The sequence below is a fragment of the Mastigoproctus giganteus genome, chromosome 11 (genome assembly GCF_048544385.1).
Source record: "Mastigoproctus giganteus isolate SK-2022 chromosome 11, ASM4854438v1, whole genome shotgun sequence".
Lineage (NCBI taxonomy): Eukaryota > Metazoa > Arthropoda > Arachnida > Uropygi > Thelyphonidae > Mastigoproctus > Mastigoproctus giganteus.
The window spans coordinates 35,146,951-35,164,706 of record NC_143585.1 but is presented as its reverse complement, the minus strand read 5'-3'; the positions used below and the strand labels follow the sequence as shown (position 1 = coordinate 35,164,706).

Below are 17,756 nucleotides of genomic sequence, written 5' to 3'. Positions count from 1 at the left end.
TATTCTGTCTAAATGATAGTAACACAGGGCACAGACAATAATAATGGTGCTCATAATAATGTCCTTTTTCCATATAATGTGGAAAAAAGACATGTTAAACAGAAACTGAATACAGTGGGGCATCGACTTACGCTGACATCACCATCCGATATTCTCAGGAACTGGCATACCTTCCATATGATCGTTTATTTTAAGGACCAATGATATTTGCAGGTACTGATGGCTTTCCGATATATCTGGAACGATACATGGGTGAAAATTTTCAGACACATACCGCACGAAACATCACTTGTATGACTGTTCTCAACCAATTAGTGTCTTTTTATTGTTCAACGCGTAGCATGTGAAACATCACTTGTACAATTGTTTCAAATCTATGACGATCCATCATAGATCTGAAACTTAAATCTCCCATCAACCAGTGGCAGTGCTGTGCGCTTTGAAGACTTTCAAGCAAGCAGAGGCTGGTTCGAGTGCTTCAAAAAAAAAAAAAAAAAGGGCGAATATCAAAGTGTTGAAAGGGATGGGGAGGCATCCGGTGCTGATAAAAAAAGCAGCTGAGACCTTTAAAATTGAATTCCAAGAGTTTGTTGATCAGGAGGGTATCTTCCTCAGCAGGTTTTTAACATTGATGAAACCAGCCTCTTCTGGAAGAGAATGCCCAGGAGAACGTACATCACTAGGGATGAAGCTAGTTTACCTGGACATATGCCTATGAAAGGTAGGCTCACTCTCCTGTTAGGCACCAACGCCTCTTGAGATTTTAAGCTGAAGCCTTTGCTTGTGTATCACTCTAGCATCCCCCCCAGAGTACTTAAACAACAAAATGTCAACAAAGGCATGCTGGGAGTGTTTCGGCACAGAAATCAGAAGGCATGGATTACATGATATATCTTCAATGAATGGGAGCTTGAAGTTTTCTGTCCTTCAGTGAAGAGTTATCTTGAGAAAAATAAGCTTCCTGTGAAGGCACTGCTCCTGCTGGATAATGTGCCAGGCCATGATCCCAACCTTGATCAATCTCTTGAGGCACAATTTGACTTTGTTCAAGTCAAATTTTTGCCACCCAACACCACTCCTCTTCTTCAACCAATGATCAGCAAGTGATTACAAACTTCAAGAAAATCAACACCACTAGTGAAAATTCTGTCACCCTCAAAGATTTTGGGAGGTCGAAGTTCAACATGCTGGACTGTGTGAGAGGTTGATTGTAAGTTGTTGGAACCTGATGTTTAAGGTGCTTAAATTCAGCCTTGAAAAATATCTGGCCTTTAATTATTCATAATGTTGATGGATTTGAAGATGATGGTGCTTTGACAAATGATATTGTTACTCTTGGTAAAGAGGATGTAGAGGACCTTATTGGCACTCATAAACGTGAGCTAACAGCAGAGGGGCTACAAGAGTTGGAGAAAATTGCGGAGAGTGACACTGGAGAGGAGGAGGAGGAGGAAGAAAAAGACACCCAAAGACACCAAAAAAGTGTTCACCATTAAAAGACACCAAAAATGACAGTGTTCAGCTGAAGAGCTGAACACTGTCATCTCTTGTTGGGAGCATTTAAGAGAAATGGTAAAAAACACCCCAACACTGAAAACACTGAACTCATGCAAAATGGAAGATGAAGTCATTTCTTATTTAGGAAGCTACAAAAAAGTCGTAAAAAATAGTCCACTTTGGATAGTTTCTTTGCTAGTAGCAACAAAACTCTGAAAAGACACTTGATATAGTCCCACCACCACTACGCCACCATTGATTTCATCAGCTCTGCACTTCAAGTCTAAGGTAAATGCTAATTTATTGTTTATTTTTTATTTTAAGATGTTTTATGACTATTCATTAAATAATCTTTATAAAACACTAATTTTTAATGTAAAAATGATGTATAACATGTAAGAAATACATATTTTATGTGTCTTTGGGAATTACAGGAAATCAATGTATTATTGGTTTCAACGACAAAACCCATTGTATATTTTCAACATACAATGGGTTTTGTGGAACGAATTACCATCGGATGTTGGGTCCACTGTATACCGATTTGGGCAATTTCATGTCTATAAGTCACATGCTTTGAGGAAAGACAGATGTAGGATAGATGTGTGGAAATTTGCCTTTAGCCAGCGGGTGGTTGGTTGGTGGAACAGACTTCCACCCCTTGTCGTGGAAGTTGATAGCCTAAATAAGTTTAAGGCTCAGCTGGACAGGTATTTTGAACGAACAGAGGGGTGAAGTGGAAGTGGTTTCTTTTTTTTTTTATTTATTATTATTTTTTTTATTTTTATTTATTTATTTATTTTTTATTTTTTTGGCTGATGCTGCATAAGCTTGCTTTCTTGCATCAGATGCCTCTACTAATGCTAATGCTGAACCAATAATAGCAGTATTATTTGCATATGCCTTTTACAGATACAGGACTATAGCAAACAAGTTTGTTGTTTTTGAAAAGATAAGTTTTACAAGGGATTTACTGAGGTAATTTTTAATAATGGCTTCACAAAGTGAGGGATAAATCCCTTGCTAAACACTGTACAAATGTATAATGAAGATTTCTCATAAGGAATCTTAATTTTAGGGAATTTCTTGTAAAAGTCTTTACAGCACACGAGGGGGGGGGGTTGAAAAGTTTGTAGCCTGAGTATGAAAGGGTAGTGGTAAAGTGTTAAAAATTTCTGTATTTAATGTATAACACTTCAAATAGTAAACCAAGTTTTTTATGCAGTTTCAATAATGTATTTTTTTAATTACAGGTCCTGAAGTCAACAAAGTTGGGTGGATGAGAAAAGATGGAAAAATCAGTTACCATGCAGTCACCCAATATTTGGGAAAAAAAGGGATTAATGCCAACGGCAATTCATGAGGACATGGTTATAACATTGGGGGAGGATGCCCCTTCCTATTCTATGGTTAAGAAGTGGGTGGCAGAATTTAAATGAGGGAAGGAGAGCTTGGAAGATGACCTACATTGTGGAAGACTAGCAATGTCCATCATTCCAGAAGTTTACAGTTTGGTACAATGCCAGCATCTTGGGCATTTCATCTGAATGTGCATAGCACATAACAGAAATTCTTGTTACGAAAAAAGTCAGCAAGATGAGTCCCAACACTTTTGACAGAAAGCAGATCAAAAATGCACAAGAGTTGTCAAGTCAAGTGAACATTTGCATTGTTTTCAAGCATATCCAGCAAATTCCCTGGCAAGGTTTGTGACCATGGATAAGATGAGGGTCCTTCACTTTCAGCCACAGGCAAAGGAGCAGTGCAAACACAGCTCTTCTCCCCCCCCACCAAAGAAAGCTAAGTTGATTCCTTCTGCTGGCAACAAGATGATGGCATCATTTTTTTGGAATGCTGATGGAGCATTGTCAGTGGATTACTTTCAGAAAGGCCAGGCAGCCACAGGGGCATATTATGCAGACCCTGTGAGGTGTTTGCATGAAAACATCAAAGGCAAATGCTAAGGAAAACTCAGCAAAGGAGTCTTGTTCTACAGGACAATGTATGTGCTCACAAGTCTGTCACTGCCATGACTGCACCGCACGAGTGTGGCTTTGAAATCTTGGACCATCCCACATATTGACCATATTTAGCACCATTGGACTTTCGCCTATTTCCTGGAGAGCACCCATTTTCCCACTGACAGTGACACCACTGCTGCAGTGGATGCATTCCTGGAAGCTCAAGAGAAAACTCTCTTTGCAGTTGGAATTAATGCATTGCAACATTGGTGGCAAAAGTGCATTGACTCCAGTGGGGACTTATGTTGAAAAGTAACATGTTACCAGACTCCTCAAATAAACTATTCATAATGACAAACATTTCAGATGCCTCTCACATTGTCTCTATTTATTTATTTAGCATATGGCACAACACAACACATCACAACCAGTAAAAAAAGATCTCAAGTTATGTCTAAATTATCAATATATTCAATTAAGTCTGGTGTCAGTAGAAAGAAATCTCTTGAGTTCCCTCTGTAGGCCCTCAAGACACATTCTTGAGTAGCACGTCTGATATTATCTATAAAAACATACACAAGTTTGGTTTAGCAACATAAGATATGAAACTTATTACTCTAAATTGTCTAGGTTCAACAGCTAAATTTCATTAACTTGAAATGCATAGGTCATTTTAAGTTATTCAGTATTTTTTATTTTGTTTATTTTTTCTCATTTAAATATCCAAGTGCAATTTTAGCCAAATTATATGTTGCCTTTGCCACTGCTGTAATCTATAGAAAGCTACATACAACTGAAATCTGTAAAGGGATGGATGAAGGGATTCTAAAATTTAATTCATTTACAAGAGACTGATAATACATGAGAAAATTAATATGCAATCAAAAACTTTAATTTATAAATTTATTAAAATATAGCAAATAATATAAGGCACAATTTTTATAACCTGGAAGGTTATAAAAATCAATCATGTATATAGCAATTTTGATAAAGAAAGTAAACATACCTGAAAAGACTGGGATTGGCTAGACTTGTACTTCACTGTAGGTGAACAGGAATATGAAGAAATTAAAGAGATTTTATTATGATGTATGTATGTGTTCCCAGTCCGATTTCCATGTTGTGTGCAGGCTGAAAAATTACAGAATGAATTAGGAGAGGGGAATTATATCCTTTGCCTGAGATTGGCTAGCTAAAAGTCTTTTCAAGTCAGGATTGGCAATCTTGACTGAGGAGACTTAAGAATTTCATGAAATGGGAGAAATTCAGTAACTTGGTGAACAAGACTGAATATTTTCAGAAGTGGGCAAAATGGAAAAGAATCAGCTGATACAAGAATGAGAGAAGTATCAAGTCACAAGGTTCATGCCTCGTGACTTACTTTCTGACTAGTTTGACAAGATATTCACACTTGGACTTCTCCAAATGGGTGACAAGTGACAAACCCATATACTATTATGGAGGACCACAATGCTATGGGTTTAGCACTACAAAGACCAACTTGCAAACCTCAAAAGGTAATAGGTATAGAAGTTTGAAATAAATTCTGAATTAGGCATGTGCAACAAGGAACTAACTTTGCTAATAGTTATGCTGATGGCTTGCTAAAGTGAGGATGGTTGGTTGGTTGGTTGGTTGGTTTGCTGTGTAATTGCTGGCTTGGATATTAAAAACGGAAGCTTCTGCATCTTGCGAAACAAGCTGATTTTCAGTTGTGGAGAAGTGTAGCTCAAATTCCTTGTACACTTCCATTAACTTTTTGTTTAAAGATGCTTTTTGCAGTAATTCTTCTTTTAAACAAACAAACAAACAAACAAAAACCACTTGTGTTTTATATTAATGTGCTGACTGCGATTGATCACTACATTAGGGAGTTCTCTAGTATAAAATGCCTTCTTAAAACTTGATGTGGAAATCATTAGCATTAGCAGAGGCAGAGACATATGATGCAAGAAAGCAAGCTTATGCAGCATCAGCCTATCAACTTCCACAACAAGGGATGGAAGTCTGTTCCATCAACCAACTACCCGCTGGCTCAAGGCAAATTTCCGCACATCTATCCTTCCTCAATTTGAATTTATGCCCCCTCAGGTGATTATTCTGAGCAAGAGGAAGAATCCCATCGGCATTGAGCATGCTCAAACCATTCAAGGCTTTATACATCTCTATCAGATCACCTCGTCGGTGCCTAAATCTCCAGACACTGTAATTTGCAAAACTTAAGCCTTTCTTCATAAGAGCAACCCCTTGTTCCATTCACTAATCTTGTTGCCCTTCTCTGTACTCGTTCCAGCAGCTCTACATCCTTCTTGAAATGAGGTCTCCAGGCCTGTATACAGTACTCAAGGTGTGGCTTTACCATTGCCTTATACAAGGGAATAATCACCTCCTTATCCCTGCTAGAAAAATTCCTGTATATCATTGACAAGACACCATGAGCTACTCTTGCAGTCTGCCTGCACTGCTCAGAAAACTTCATATCTGCCTGCACAATTACCCCCAGGTCCTTTTCATTCTCTACCACTGTCAGTGTAGTACCACAGAGTTGATACGTTGCTCTGGGGTTACTGTTTCCCATATGCAGTACTTTACATTTGTCAATGTTAAACTTCATTTGCCACCTCTCAGCCCATCTGCTCAACCTTTCCAGATCCTGTTGCAGCAGCATACTGTCAGTAGTGTCCTTAAAAACCCTGCCAACCTTTGTATCGTCTGCAAACTTGGACATTAAGCTTGATATACCATCATCAATATCATTTATAAATACAGAAAACAACAATGGACCCAACACTGAACCCTGAGGAACTCCACTAATAACATTAGTCCACGATGAGCAATGTCCATTGATTACCACTCTCTGTCTTCTCCTCCTCAACCATCTCTTTATCCATAGCAGCAATTTGCCTCCCATGCCACACTGCTCCAATTTGTGCAGCAGTCTTCCATGTGCAACAGTATCAAAATCCTTTCTAAGATACAAATATATAATATCAAAGTTATTCCCTGCATCCAGTTCTTTTGTGACTGAATTTCTGTCTGTGCCTTGCTGACCCTGTTGTATTTCAGATGATGATTGTTCTTTTAGGTGCATGTGCTGAATATACATCTGTAAGGATGTGCTGTGACTAAACTAACTAGTTTCTGTTATTCATCTTCTGAGTATCTGTTTCATTTTATATATATATCAATTGGTCCCCCTCCCAGATGTCATGGTCTCATTCATGGGAACAGTCTTCTGAATGTAATATTTGTTATCTATTACAGGTGATTTAAACTCTTCTTTACATTAATTTCCCAACCCATGCCATACCTTACAAATATACCCTACTGAAATTTTATTTCCATTTAAAGCACAGCTTCATTCACTTTTTACTGCAGGACCTTAAAATGGACTTTTGTTAGATTGAACTTGAGAAGTCAATCCACACATCTGCCTTTCAACTTATAAGCTTATAAATTTAATTTCCTTATTTTACTCTTTCTACCAGTCTGCTTTTTAAAAAATATATTACACATTAGTAGTTATTTTAATTATTAAATGATTGCATTTAAGTAAATACCTTTTTAATGTGGTTTTGCATTAAGGGATGACCTCTTAGAACTAATGCTTTAGTTAGCCATATCCACACTTGTAATGCTTTATGCAAATATACAATCTCTTGTTCTCCACTTCCTTCAATGATGGCCAAGAGGTTGCTAGATACTGATTCAGAAAAGGATGTAAGGTCACTTTCGCTTTTTACTTTATTCACAATAATAGCAATGCACTGAGAAGCAAGGAGGGTAATGGTAGAACTACTCTGGTTATTAACTGCTACTCTAGATAGTTTATCAATAATTTCAGATATGCATGGAACATTAACATCCTGAATACCAGCTGCTACTGACTGAAGAACAAGAAGGACGGGAAGTTGCTGGAGAGATGGCTTCTACAAAAAAAAAACAAAAAAACCCCTCAAAATGTATATGCACAATTATATATATAGTAGAAATAAATTGCAATACCTGAATTATATGTAAAAACTACTGAAAATAAAAAATGACTGAAAGTAAAAATGTCAGGATGAATTAATGCCATCAGGTTAGATTAAACATTATATACGCCTGCGAATATAAGTACCATGTTTCTATATTTAACTATATAGCCTAATATTAGTGCGCAACCATGGCCTAAAAAGGGAACCAAATAGTCACCATAACTAGCAAAGTCATACTTAATCTAAAATTAACATAACAAAAAATCAAGAGTATCATGATGCCGTTACTGCATAAAGCTTACATTGAAAGGCACATCAACTTGGGGCTAGTGCCTCTCAACATATGCTATCAGTAACAACATGAGCCATCTGTTTCTGCGAGTTATATGCCAGTCACACCTTATTAACACATACCAAATATAGTATATAAAATAGCTGAAAGGTCAATTTTGAATTATTTAAATTTTAATTTTTTAAGTTAAGATAAGATTTAAGTCAAGTTAAAGTTATAGATAGGATAATATGCTAAACTTGCCGAATATGACTTACACAACAATAAAAATTTTTTTAAGAACGGCTGCCTAACAAAATATAATTGCTAGCCCTACAGATAGCTTTACTCTTACAATATTTACACGAGTGTTTCTGTTTTCTGTAACTAAATGGGCAGGAAAAAGCAAAGGGCATAAGCTAAAGAAATAGGCGAAAGGAGCAGGCAAAAGTAATAGTGGTAGTGGCTCAATTTCCTTCAAATTACTCTAATAGATTTCGAGGCAGAAGAAATTACAATTAGATGGCAAATAGATAAAAGAATAGGTAAAGACAAAAAACTACTTTGGAATTTTACCGGGGGGCGTAAATCCCCGTTCCTTAGTAGGGTTCCTGGTAATTTGTTGTGTGAAGAATTTTGTGCTATTACAATTAAGAAATTATACTTATTTCATATATATATGAAATAAGTAATGGGTTAAAAAGTGAAGTGGTAATGGAGAGATAAAAATAAAAATACAATGACAAATGCGTATACAGGGTGATTCACTACCAGCGCGACAAACTTGCAGGAGGTGTAGGGGGCACAAAGACGAATCGGAATCACATAGCATTGCAGGGTCCGAAATGCCTTCGTCATGCGGTAGAGGACGTTGAACGGAAGGTCGCGTGAACAGCGATCCCGCTGGAAGTCAGCATTTGCGAACCGGTTCCCGAGGCAGTAGGGTGAACGAGTATTCAAACGTTGAACTGGCCGACATGCACCTCGCGTATGGAGATGCAGACTGTAACGGGCGCGCCGCTCTGCGCTTCTAGCAGGAACGTTTCCCGCACAGGCGTGCTCCTCATCATACAATTTTCGCACGTGTGCACAGAAGGTTACATGAGACTGGTTGTTTCACAAGAGGTACAATGAATCGAGAGCGAACGACGAGGACGCCAGACAATGAGGAGAATGTCCTACGTCTTGCAGAAGGCAATCTGAGTACGAGCCTGTGGATTATCCACTCCGGAGGACTTTTGCTACTTGGTTTCTTCAACAGAAACGGTTCGCAAATGCTGACTTCCAGCGGGATCGCTGTTCACGTGACCTTCCGTTCAACGTCCTCTACCGCATGACTAAGGCATTTCGGACCCTGCAATGCTATGTGATTCCGATTCGTCTTTGTGCCCCCTACACCTCCTGCAAGTTTGTCGCACTGGTAGTGAATCACCCTGTATATATATATATACACACACTGTGCTGCCAATTTATTAGGTACACCCCTGCTGTGCACCCAAATGGTTTGTCCCACAATGTTGCAAGTCACATGACCACAGTTGTGGATATAAATTCAGCAGAACAATCTTTCTAGTATCAGTTAAGCGTAAAAACTGTAGCAAGAATGGGGAACACATCTAACGGACTTTGAACACGGCATGGTAGTAGGTGCAAAGATGTGCTGGACAAAGCATCTCCAAAATGGCAGTTCTCCTGAATTTTTCACACACCACAATTTCAAGGGTCTATCCAGAATGGTGCAACGAACAGAAAACATCCTCTCAACGTCACTCCCGTGGAAGAAAATTGCTTGTTGATGAGAGAGAGAGAGAGAGGTCAGAGGAGAATGGCTAGAATTGTGCAAGCAAACAGACAGGCCAAAATGTCACACATCACGTCAGAATACAACCTTGGTGCACAAAACAAAATATCGCCAATGGACCACTAGTCGCACTTTGTCGCAAATGGTCTACAACAGCTGACGGCCACATCGCGTACCTTTGTTATCAATGAAGAACAAGACAGCATGCCTCCAAGAGGGCACAGCAACATGAGTGCTGGACTATCGAGGATTGGAAAACAGTTGTGTGGTCTGATGAGTCAAAGTTCCTGGTGCATCATGTTGATGGAAGGCTCAGAATTTGGCCAAAACAACATGAATCCATGGACTCGTCATATCTGACGACTACTGTGCAAGGTGGTGGGGGCAGTGTTATGGTGTGGAAAATGTTTTCTTGGCACATGTTGGGTCCATTGATACCCATAGATTCACGTCTGAATGCCACATCGTACCTAAACATCATTGCTGACCAAGTGCATCCGTTCATGTTGACAATTTATCCTCAGTCAGATGGTTACTTCCAGCAGGATAATGCACCGGTGAACAAAGCCCGAATCACTATGGAATGGTTCCAGGAACATGAACAAAGCCCGAATCACCATGGAATGGTTCCAGGAACTTTTCTTTGCTGCAGTGGCCTGCTCAGTCCCCAGATCTTAATCTTATTGAACATCTTTGGGATGAGCTGGAAAGGGCTGTTCGCTGCAGGTCTACACCTCCGTTGAATCTCAAGGAACTGCGTGACACGCTCATGTCTGCACGGTACTCCATTCCTGCACAACGTTTTCAGAATCTTGTTCAATTCATGCCTAGACGAATTCAGGCTGTTTTGAAGGCTAAAGCAGGCTCAACAGGCTACTAGGTAGGTGTACCTAATAAAGTGGCAGCACAGTGTGTGTGTGTGTGTGTATATATATATATACAGTGGATTCCGGTTATTTGGGCCACCGGTTAATCGGGGCAGCCGTTTATTTGGGGCAAATCTTAAAAAACAGAAACCGATCGAGAAAATAGCCAGGGTTTACTTTGCTTAATTGGGACAGCATGCTGTTTAATCGGGGCAGGAGACCACAGCACTGGAGATTACCCTACGATTGTTTCCGACGGTACCACATGGTTCGGTCGAAATTCTGGAGGTCACAACCATAAAACAATAAAAACAATTAGCAGTCACCTGTTTATTGGGCTTTTCTGTTAGTGAAATCTAAACGTACAGTAAACGTACAATAAAAATAAAAACAATAAAAATAAATACAATAAAAACAGTAAAACGTACAATAAACGTACAGTAAACTCGATCCTACTGAATTTGCGGTAATACCGACAGCTGGAATTCTGTGGGTTATTATGGTGAAATGTGTTTACACTTCCATGAAATCTTAAATCATATAAAAAAATTAATTTTCAGAATCTTCTCTTCATTCCTATTTTTAAAGCTTTGTAACTCGTTACTCGGTTCTCACTTGCGCGTATTGTGTTACTTGCAATTTGTGTGTGCCGTGTTTTTTGTTATTGATTGCTTATCTTTTTACTGTTTTAAATTTTAACCTCTCTCCGCCCACAAATGTCAGTGAACAGAAATGTCAACTAGTTCGTACGTACGTACAGTATGTATTAATTATTCCGATTTTCACGTATCATTTAATTTTTTAATTGGTAAGGTAATAAAGGGTAAATTTGTGCTTAACATATCTTTGCTTTTATAGCCTGTGGATAATATTCCTCCTATTTTCGCTAATTAGAATCGCTGTTTAATAGAACTAAAATTCAATTCGCAAACGTGATCACAATGAACAGCGCTTACTACGCATCGTATAGTGAACATTACTTTACTTAGGTGACTCCATCGTAATGTGATTTGATTGTATAGTGAACCAATTGTAAAGCGGGGGTCCATTGTATTTTTAACTTTTTTTTACGTGAAACTTCGGATAATTGGGGCAGCCACTTAATCGGGACAAAATGCACTAGTCCCGATGTGTCCCAAATAACCGGAACGGACTGTATATATATATATATGTATAGAGAGAGAGAGAGAGAGAGAGAGAGAGAGAGAGAGAAAGAAAGGAAAAGATTAAAGCTTATAATAGAAATTAATGGACTCTCGGTGGGGGGGACCCTTTAGTTATTAAAAAAAAAAAAAAAAAAAAAAAAAAAAATGCAGTAAACCACCTACAAGGGTGGTTTAGTGCATTAAGCAGTTGATGAACTATCATGCAAATGTGTCAACTCCAAAACTATTATGTTTACTGATCCTCATTTTGGCCATTTTCTAAGATACAGGAAATCTTAGCAGTGCAGTGAGCGGAGTAGAACTTGGAAATATTGAGATTTAAATATGATTTTAATGCATGTACAAATAAACTTTGCAATTCTACTTTGACACTGTTTAACAAATATTATAAATCAGTACAGTTTTACATTTGTGGTTGCAGCATACTTAACTTTCAAAATTTGAACTTAGAATACAAATAAAAGAACTGCAAATGGACTACATTATGACCATGATAAGACCAATAATTGCTCTGCTATGTTTTGTCCTAAGCTTTATTATTTCTTAAGGATGGCAGGTACATGCTCCAACTTGTTTACAACTTGTCTAATCTAAACTAATTTGTTCTGAATGTACACTAACTTGGATTCCAACTGCATACCAACTGGTATGCAGTATGTTACATTTTGGATGTGTTAGCAAATAGTAATAATTCATGATTTATATAAAAAAAGCAAGCAAGTAGCAACAACTTTCATGTGTGAACTGAGAACATTTCATTTCTGAGCATTTGCCATATTGCCCATTCATTCCTCCAAGCAGTGAATTGACAACAAAAATAATATCCAGTGCTTTGGCATTGGATATATGATGTATGGATAGCCTATATGTTATGAATGAAAAAAAAATAATAATAAATAAAAATAAATAAATAAAAAAAATAACTGCCAGATTTCTATTGGTCTAATTTTAATTAAATTTGGGAATATTCAAAAATTCATTCATAAATAGCCAAAGTAAAAAATTTCATAAAAATTCATCAGTTACTGGGAGTTCAGTTATTAAATGCAGATGGATGGACAAAGAAATAATAATAATTGCTGGATTTCTATTTGCCCAATTTTAATGAAGGTTGAGATAACTCCAAATATAAAAATTTATGAAAATCCATCCATTAGGGATCCAGGATTAAAAAAAAAAAAAAAAAAAACTCTTTCATTTTTATGAAAAAGTAAAAACAAGTGTTCCTTGCAATGAATTGTTTTTTTGTGAAAATAAAATTATTATACAGTCTTCAGTGTATGCTGCATCTTCTAACAAAATTTCAATGAATTTATCTTTAGCAGTCATATTATAAATTTCAAAAACTGGTGTTAAATAGAAAACAACATACTGCACACTGGATTAAAATAATGAGTTCACATTACTCACCTAGAATTGCTTTTTTTTGAAAATGATATTGCCACATTACCTTTCCTTGATGTGTGAGGAAAATTTTATATTGGAAGCTATCTTATAAACTAAAAACGCATAAAATTAAAAATGAATTGAAATAAATGCCGTTTAAAAAAAAAAACAAACCACTATATAATTATTAATAAGATATTTTAGTTTCTTGAACTAGATAGTATTGTTAACTAACAAAAATACATAAGAAATTTTCATAAATGCCCATGCATTGGGTTTTTAAAAATGAGGTCTCTTAGATCCTTGCATGTTGGACAAGAGTAACAATTTCTTGGGGGAGGGGGGAGATGGTCTCATGGTTAAAGGAAGATGTACAGCATCTGTGCTGGGAAATCAGTGACCAGAGTATTTTGGTTTCAGTGGTGTGAACCAAATGGATAACATTGTGCTCTTTTAGCATGACTTACGAGGTATGTAAATTCCCTTCAATTCAGCACGCAACTTTTGGGGAAGTGACTAGAAATAAAATTTAAAGGCAGGCGCGCGCATACACACACACACAAGTGAATTTTTGTTATAGTTCCATTCGATTTCATTATAACAATGTTTAACTGTAGTTGGTGTTTTGGCAGTCTTTTTGAATTAGACAAGCTATTCACAGGTTGCAGGGTCCAATTCAGCTTTGAATTTCGCTATAGGCATATTTCGAATTACCCATACTAAAATGCATATAATATTCCATATTGTTAGTCAGAAAATGAGAGTGACTTTGAAATACTGCATTTCAAATAATCCAATATTGAATTAACAAAGATAGCCGAGTGGTCAGGAGTGGGAGTGCAGTAGCACACATTCTTTGAGTAGACCAGGGTTCAAGCCACTGACTGCTAAATACGGTCGATCTGCCAACCCACACTGGAACAGCGTGGCAGATTATGGTCCATTTCCCTCAGCATGAATTGTCGAGGAGGCTTCCATCCTGCAGTGGGTTGATAATGGCTGCAGTTTATACTGTATATAGAAATATAATAAATGCAAACTGATATATTTAAATGAATGTAACTGCCCTATTTATATTAGAGTTACAATTTTTTACTCAAGTTGATAAAAATTTAAAATACCATAACAAATTTAAAATAACCCATTTAAAATTTAAAACATCATAAATAACACAAACTTGACTAAAGACTGGACCATTCTTTTATTACTCCTTTGAGTTCAGAGTTGCGAAAACTAAACCTAGAAAATTTCCAAATGAATTGTAAAAATTGGCAGGTATGCAAGCTAAGGTTCTAACAGACTGATTTGCTTGACCATCTTATATTTTACAAATCAGCACGATCTACAATACTCCAATCTCTAAGGGCAATTTCCCAATGTGACCCTGGAATGTGAAAAGTAGTAGAAATTATACAAGCATTTGCACCACTATGATCTATGTGGACATCTGTCATCTATACCAGCAGTTTCCAACCTTTTTTGACTCGCAAACCCCTTTCACAACATAATATTTTTAGTGACAAATGGGCCTGGAGTACTGGGGTCCATTGTTTAATAATTTTTCAAATAGATATTTACAGTATACCCAGTATAAAATAAAATATAAGTACAAATTCAGTAGCTTTCGGAACTCGTGTCCCTTTATCAACTGACAAATTTGAATACATTACAAGCAAAGTGTGGCACGTTACTCATTCGTCATTGTTGTAGCACGGACGTGTGCTGCCTTGCGCCAGTGATCATCCATCAATAAAATGGTTGTCTCCATGATGGGATGTATATGCATGCCTTTCTGGCGATTTAATGCCTTAGGGTTGTTTATTATGTTTAGTGACTCTAGCCATAGGCGGTGGCGAAAGTGTCGCGCGTGGTCCACTATCTCAAAGTCGCGCTTGGGGTCAAGATCGTGGTTGGTAGCCCAAAAATGTTCTACAAGCGTGGACTGGTCAGTTTCGGCAAACCGGATTGCTCTGTCGTGTTCCGTGAGGCGATCCTGGAGACGTCTCGATGTCTCACCTACGTAGCAACTGTTACAGGCCCTACAGGTGATACGGTACACTACATTGCTGCGTAAGACAGGTGTGACAGGGGTCTTCACAGTGGAGACAAGTGAACGTAGGTTCCTACCTGGTAATTGCACACATTTGATGTTGTAACTTCTCAGGATCTTCGAGATACGTCCTGACACTCCTGGATAGTACGGAATGTAGGCGGATGATATGCCGACTTGCCTCGGACGTCTTGGGTTGGAAGTAAGTTCTTGTGCCTGTAACAAGCATCTGTTTAGTACATGGGATGGATAACTGCATCTGGTTAGGTCCGCCTTCACACGGGAGATCTCGTTACGTCTAATTGTGTCGGTGCTGGAATGGCTCCAGGCCCTGGAGAACAGGGTGCGGGCAGTGCTATTGAGATGGCTTGGAGCGTGGCCGGACCCGTAGTTGGTGAATTGACCGCACCACATGGGTTTGCGGTATACTGAGGTCTCTAGATGTGGGCCTACGCGATGCACTAGTACGTCCAGAAACGGGAGCGAACCGTCCACCTCTGATTCTACGGTAAACTTGATGAAATTGGATAGAGAGTTGAGGTATTCTAGTAGTACCGTTTCAGAACCACGTGGTATTATGGTAAAAATATCGTCGACGTATCTACACCACGTTGTAATAGGTGTAGGTGGGTTCTGGTGTATCTGCTTCTCCAGATCTTCCATGGCGATGTTAGCTACTACGGAACTGACAGGGGCACCCATAGCAGTGCCATGTACTTGTTTGTAGAGTGAGTCTTCAAAGGTGAAGATGCTGCTAGAGAGGCATAGGTTGAGGGCGGTACAGATGTCATCAGTGGATAGTGACGTCCTGGATTGGAGGCTTAAGTCGCTCTCAAGGAGCCTTCTGGCGCAGTGCACGGCCTGTTGGACGGGAATCTAGGTGAATAAAGAAACCACGTCAAATGATGTCATGACAGAGTTATCAGGGATTGAAATGTCCTTAATGATGTTAATGAATTCACTGCTGTTTTTAACGGTGTGAGATGTATTACCTATAAGAGGCGAGAGGAGGCTCGCGATGTGTTTGGACAGTTCATACGTTGGGGCACTGCAGCAAGACACTATAGGTCTGAGAGGAATACCCGGTTTATGGATCTTTGGTAATCCGTAGAATTGCGGTAGTTGGCAGCCAGTAGCACGCAGAAGATGGTGAGTCGCGGTCGGGATCTTCTTATCTTTAAGCCATGCGTGGACAAGTTTATTAACATTTGCTTCCAGACGTTTCAAGACTTTAACGGGAGGATCAGGTAGAGGTTCATATACGTTAGGATCGAGTAATAGGGCCAAGGCTTTCTCTCGGTAGGTTGATCGGTCCAGCACAACAGTCCGGCGCCCTTTACCCGCAGGAAGTACAACGATGGAGTTGTCTTTTCTTATAGATGACAGGGCGGCACGTTGGCGGTGGTTGAGGTTTGAGCACGTTTTTCGAGTGTTGCGGAGGACTGCGGCAGTCTTGAATCGGATCTCGTTGGCAGTTTCTTCGGGAAGGTTGGTAATACTGGCTTCTATACCCATAGCGAGCTGTGTGATGGGAGGTTTCGATGGTATAACGGCGAATTTCATACCGTTTGATAAAACACTCAGCTGCTTGTTGGACAGTTGTTTGTTACTTAGATTCAAGACGAAAGAAGTCGTGTCGTCTGAACGAGTGTTCGTCTTTAAGGAGTTAGTTTCTATGCTCAAGTTTATGAACTTGCGCTGTTGGCGTAAACGGTAGGTATCCGAGGTCTGACTAGCCCGATGGCAGATGGTATGTATAAGGTTTGTAAATACAATAGGCGAGACCTTACCTTGTAGATGTTGTAACAGTCTGGACTTGTAGTCAGCGTTCCTGATTTCACGGTGGAGATGGGATATCCACAAATTTAATGTGCGTAGGCTGAAGTTAAAGCAGGCACGATCCATATGAGAGTTGTGGAACGGGGCTTTGTATCGGAACCCTTTAGGTATAATTCGATTGCTTTTGCATCTGTGTGCGAAGCGTAAATGTTGCTTGTAGCGAGCTATTGAGAGGAAGCACTTTTGCAACTGTGGACAATCATTGTAGGTATTATGGCCATAAAGTGATCGAATAGTGACAAATGGGCCTGGAGTACTGGGGTCCATTGTTTAATAATTTTTCAAATAGATATTTACAGTATACCCAGTATAAAATAAAATATAAGTACAAATTCAGTAGCTTTCGGAACTCGTGTCCCTTTATCAACTGACAAATTTGAATACATTACAAGCAAAGTGTGGCACGTTACTCATTCGTCATTGTTGTAGCACGGACGTGTGCTGCCTTGCGCCAGTGATCATCCATCAATAAAATGGTTGTCACCATGATGGGATGTATACGCATGCCTTTCTGGCGATTTAATGCCTTAGGGTTGTTTATTATGTTTAGTGACTCTAGCCATAGGCGGTGGCGAAAGTGTCGCGCGTGGTCCACTATCTCAAAGTCGCGCTTGGGGTCAAGATCGTGACTGATTAGAGTCACTAAACATAATAAACAACCCTAAGGCATTAAATCGCCAGAAAGGCATGCATATACATCCCATCATGGAGACAACCATTTTATTGATGGATGATCACTGGCGCAAGGCAGCACACGTCCGTGCTACAACAATGACGAATGAGTAACGTGCCACACTTTGCTTGTAATGTATTCAAATTTGTCAGTTGATAAAGGGACACGAGTTCCGAAAGCTACTGAATTTGTACTTATATTTTATTTTATACTGTAAATATCTATTTGAAAAATTATTAAATAATATTTTTATCATGAACCACTAAGCC

The 17,756-nt window shown here is 38.7% G+C and overlaps 1 protein-coding gene across 1 annotated transcript in view; it reads right to left on the bottom strand.

The window, feature by feature from the left end:
* The window catches only part of Mms19 (MMS19 nucleotide excision repair protein), a 180,965-nt gene that overhangs the window by 24,775 nt on the left and 138,434 nt on the right, over positions 1 to 17,756 (bottom strand). Inside the window, exon 19 of the mRNA XM_090384395.1 lies at positions 7,019 to 7,387. Coding sequence (XP_090240521.1) covers positions 7,019 to 7,387 — 369 coding nt within the window. The remainder of the gene's footprint in view (positions 1 to 7,018; positions 7,388 to 17,756) is intronic.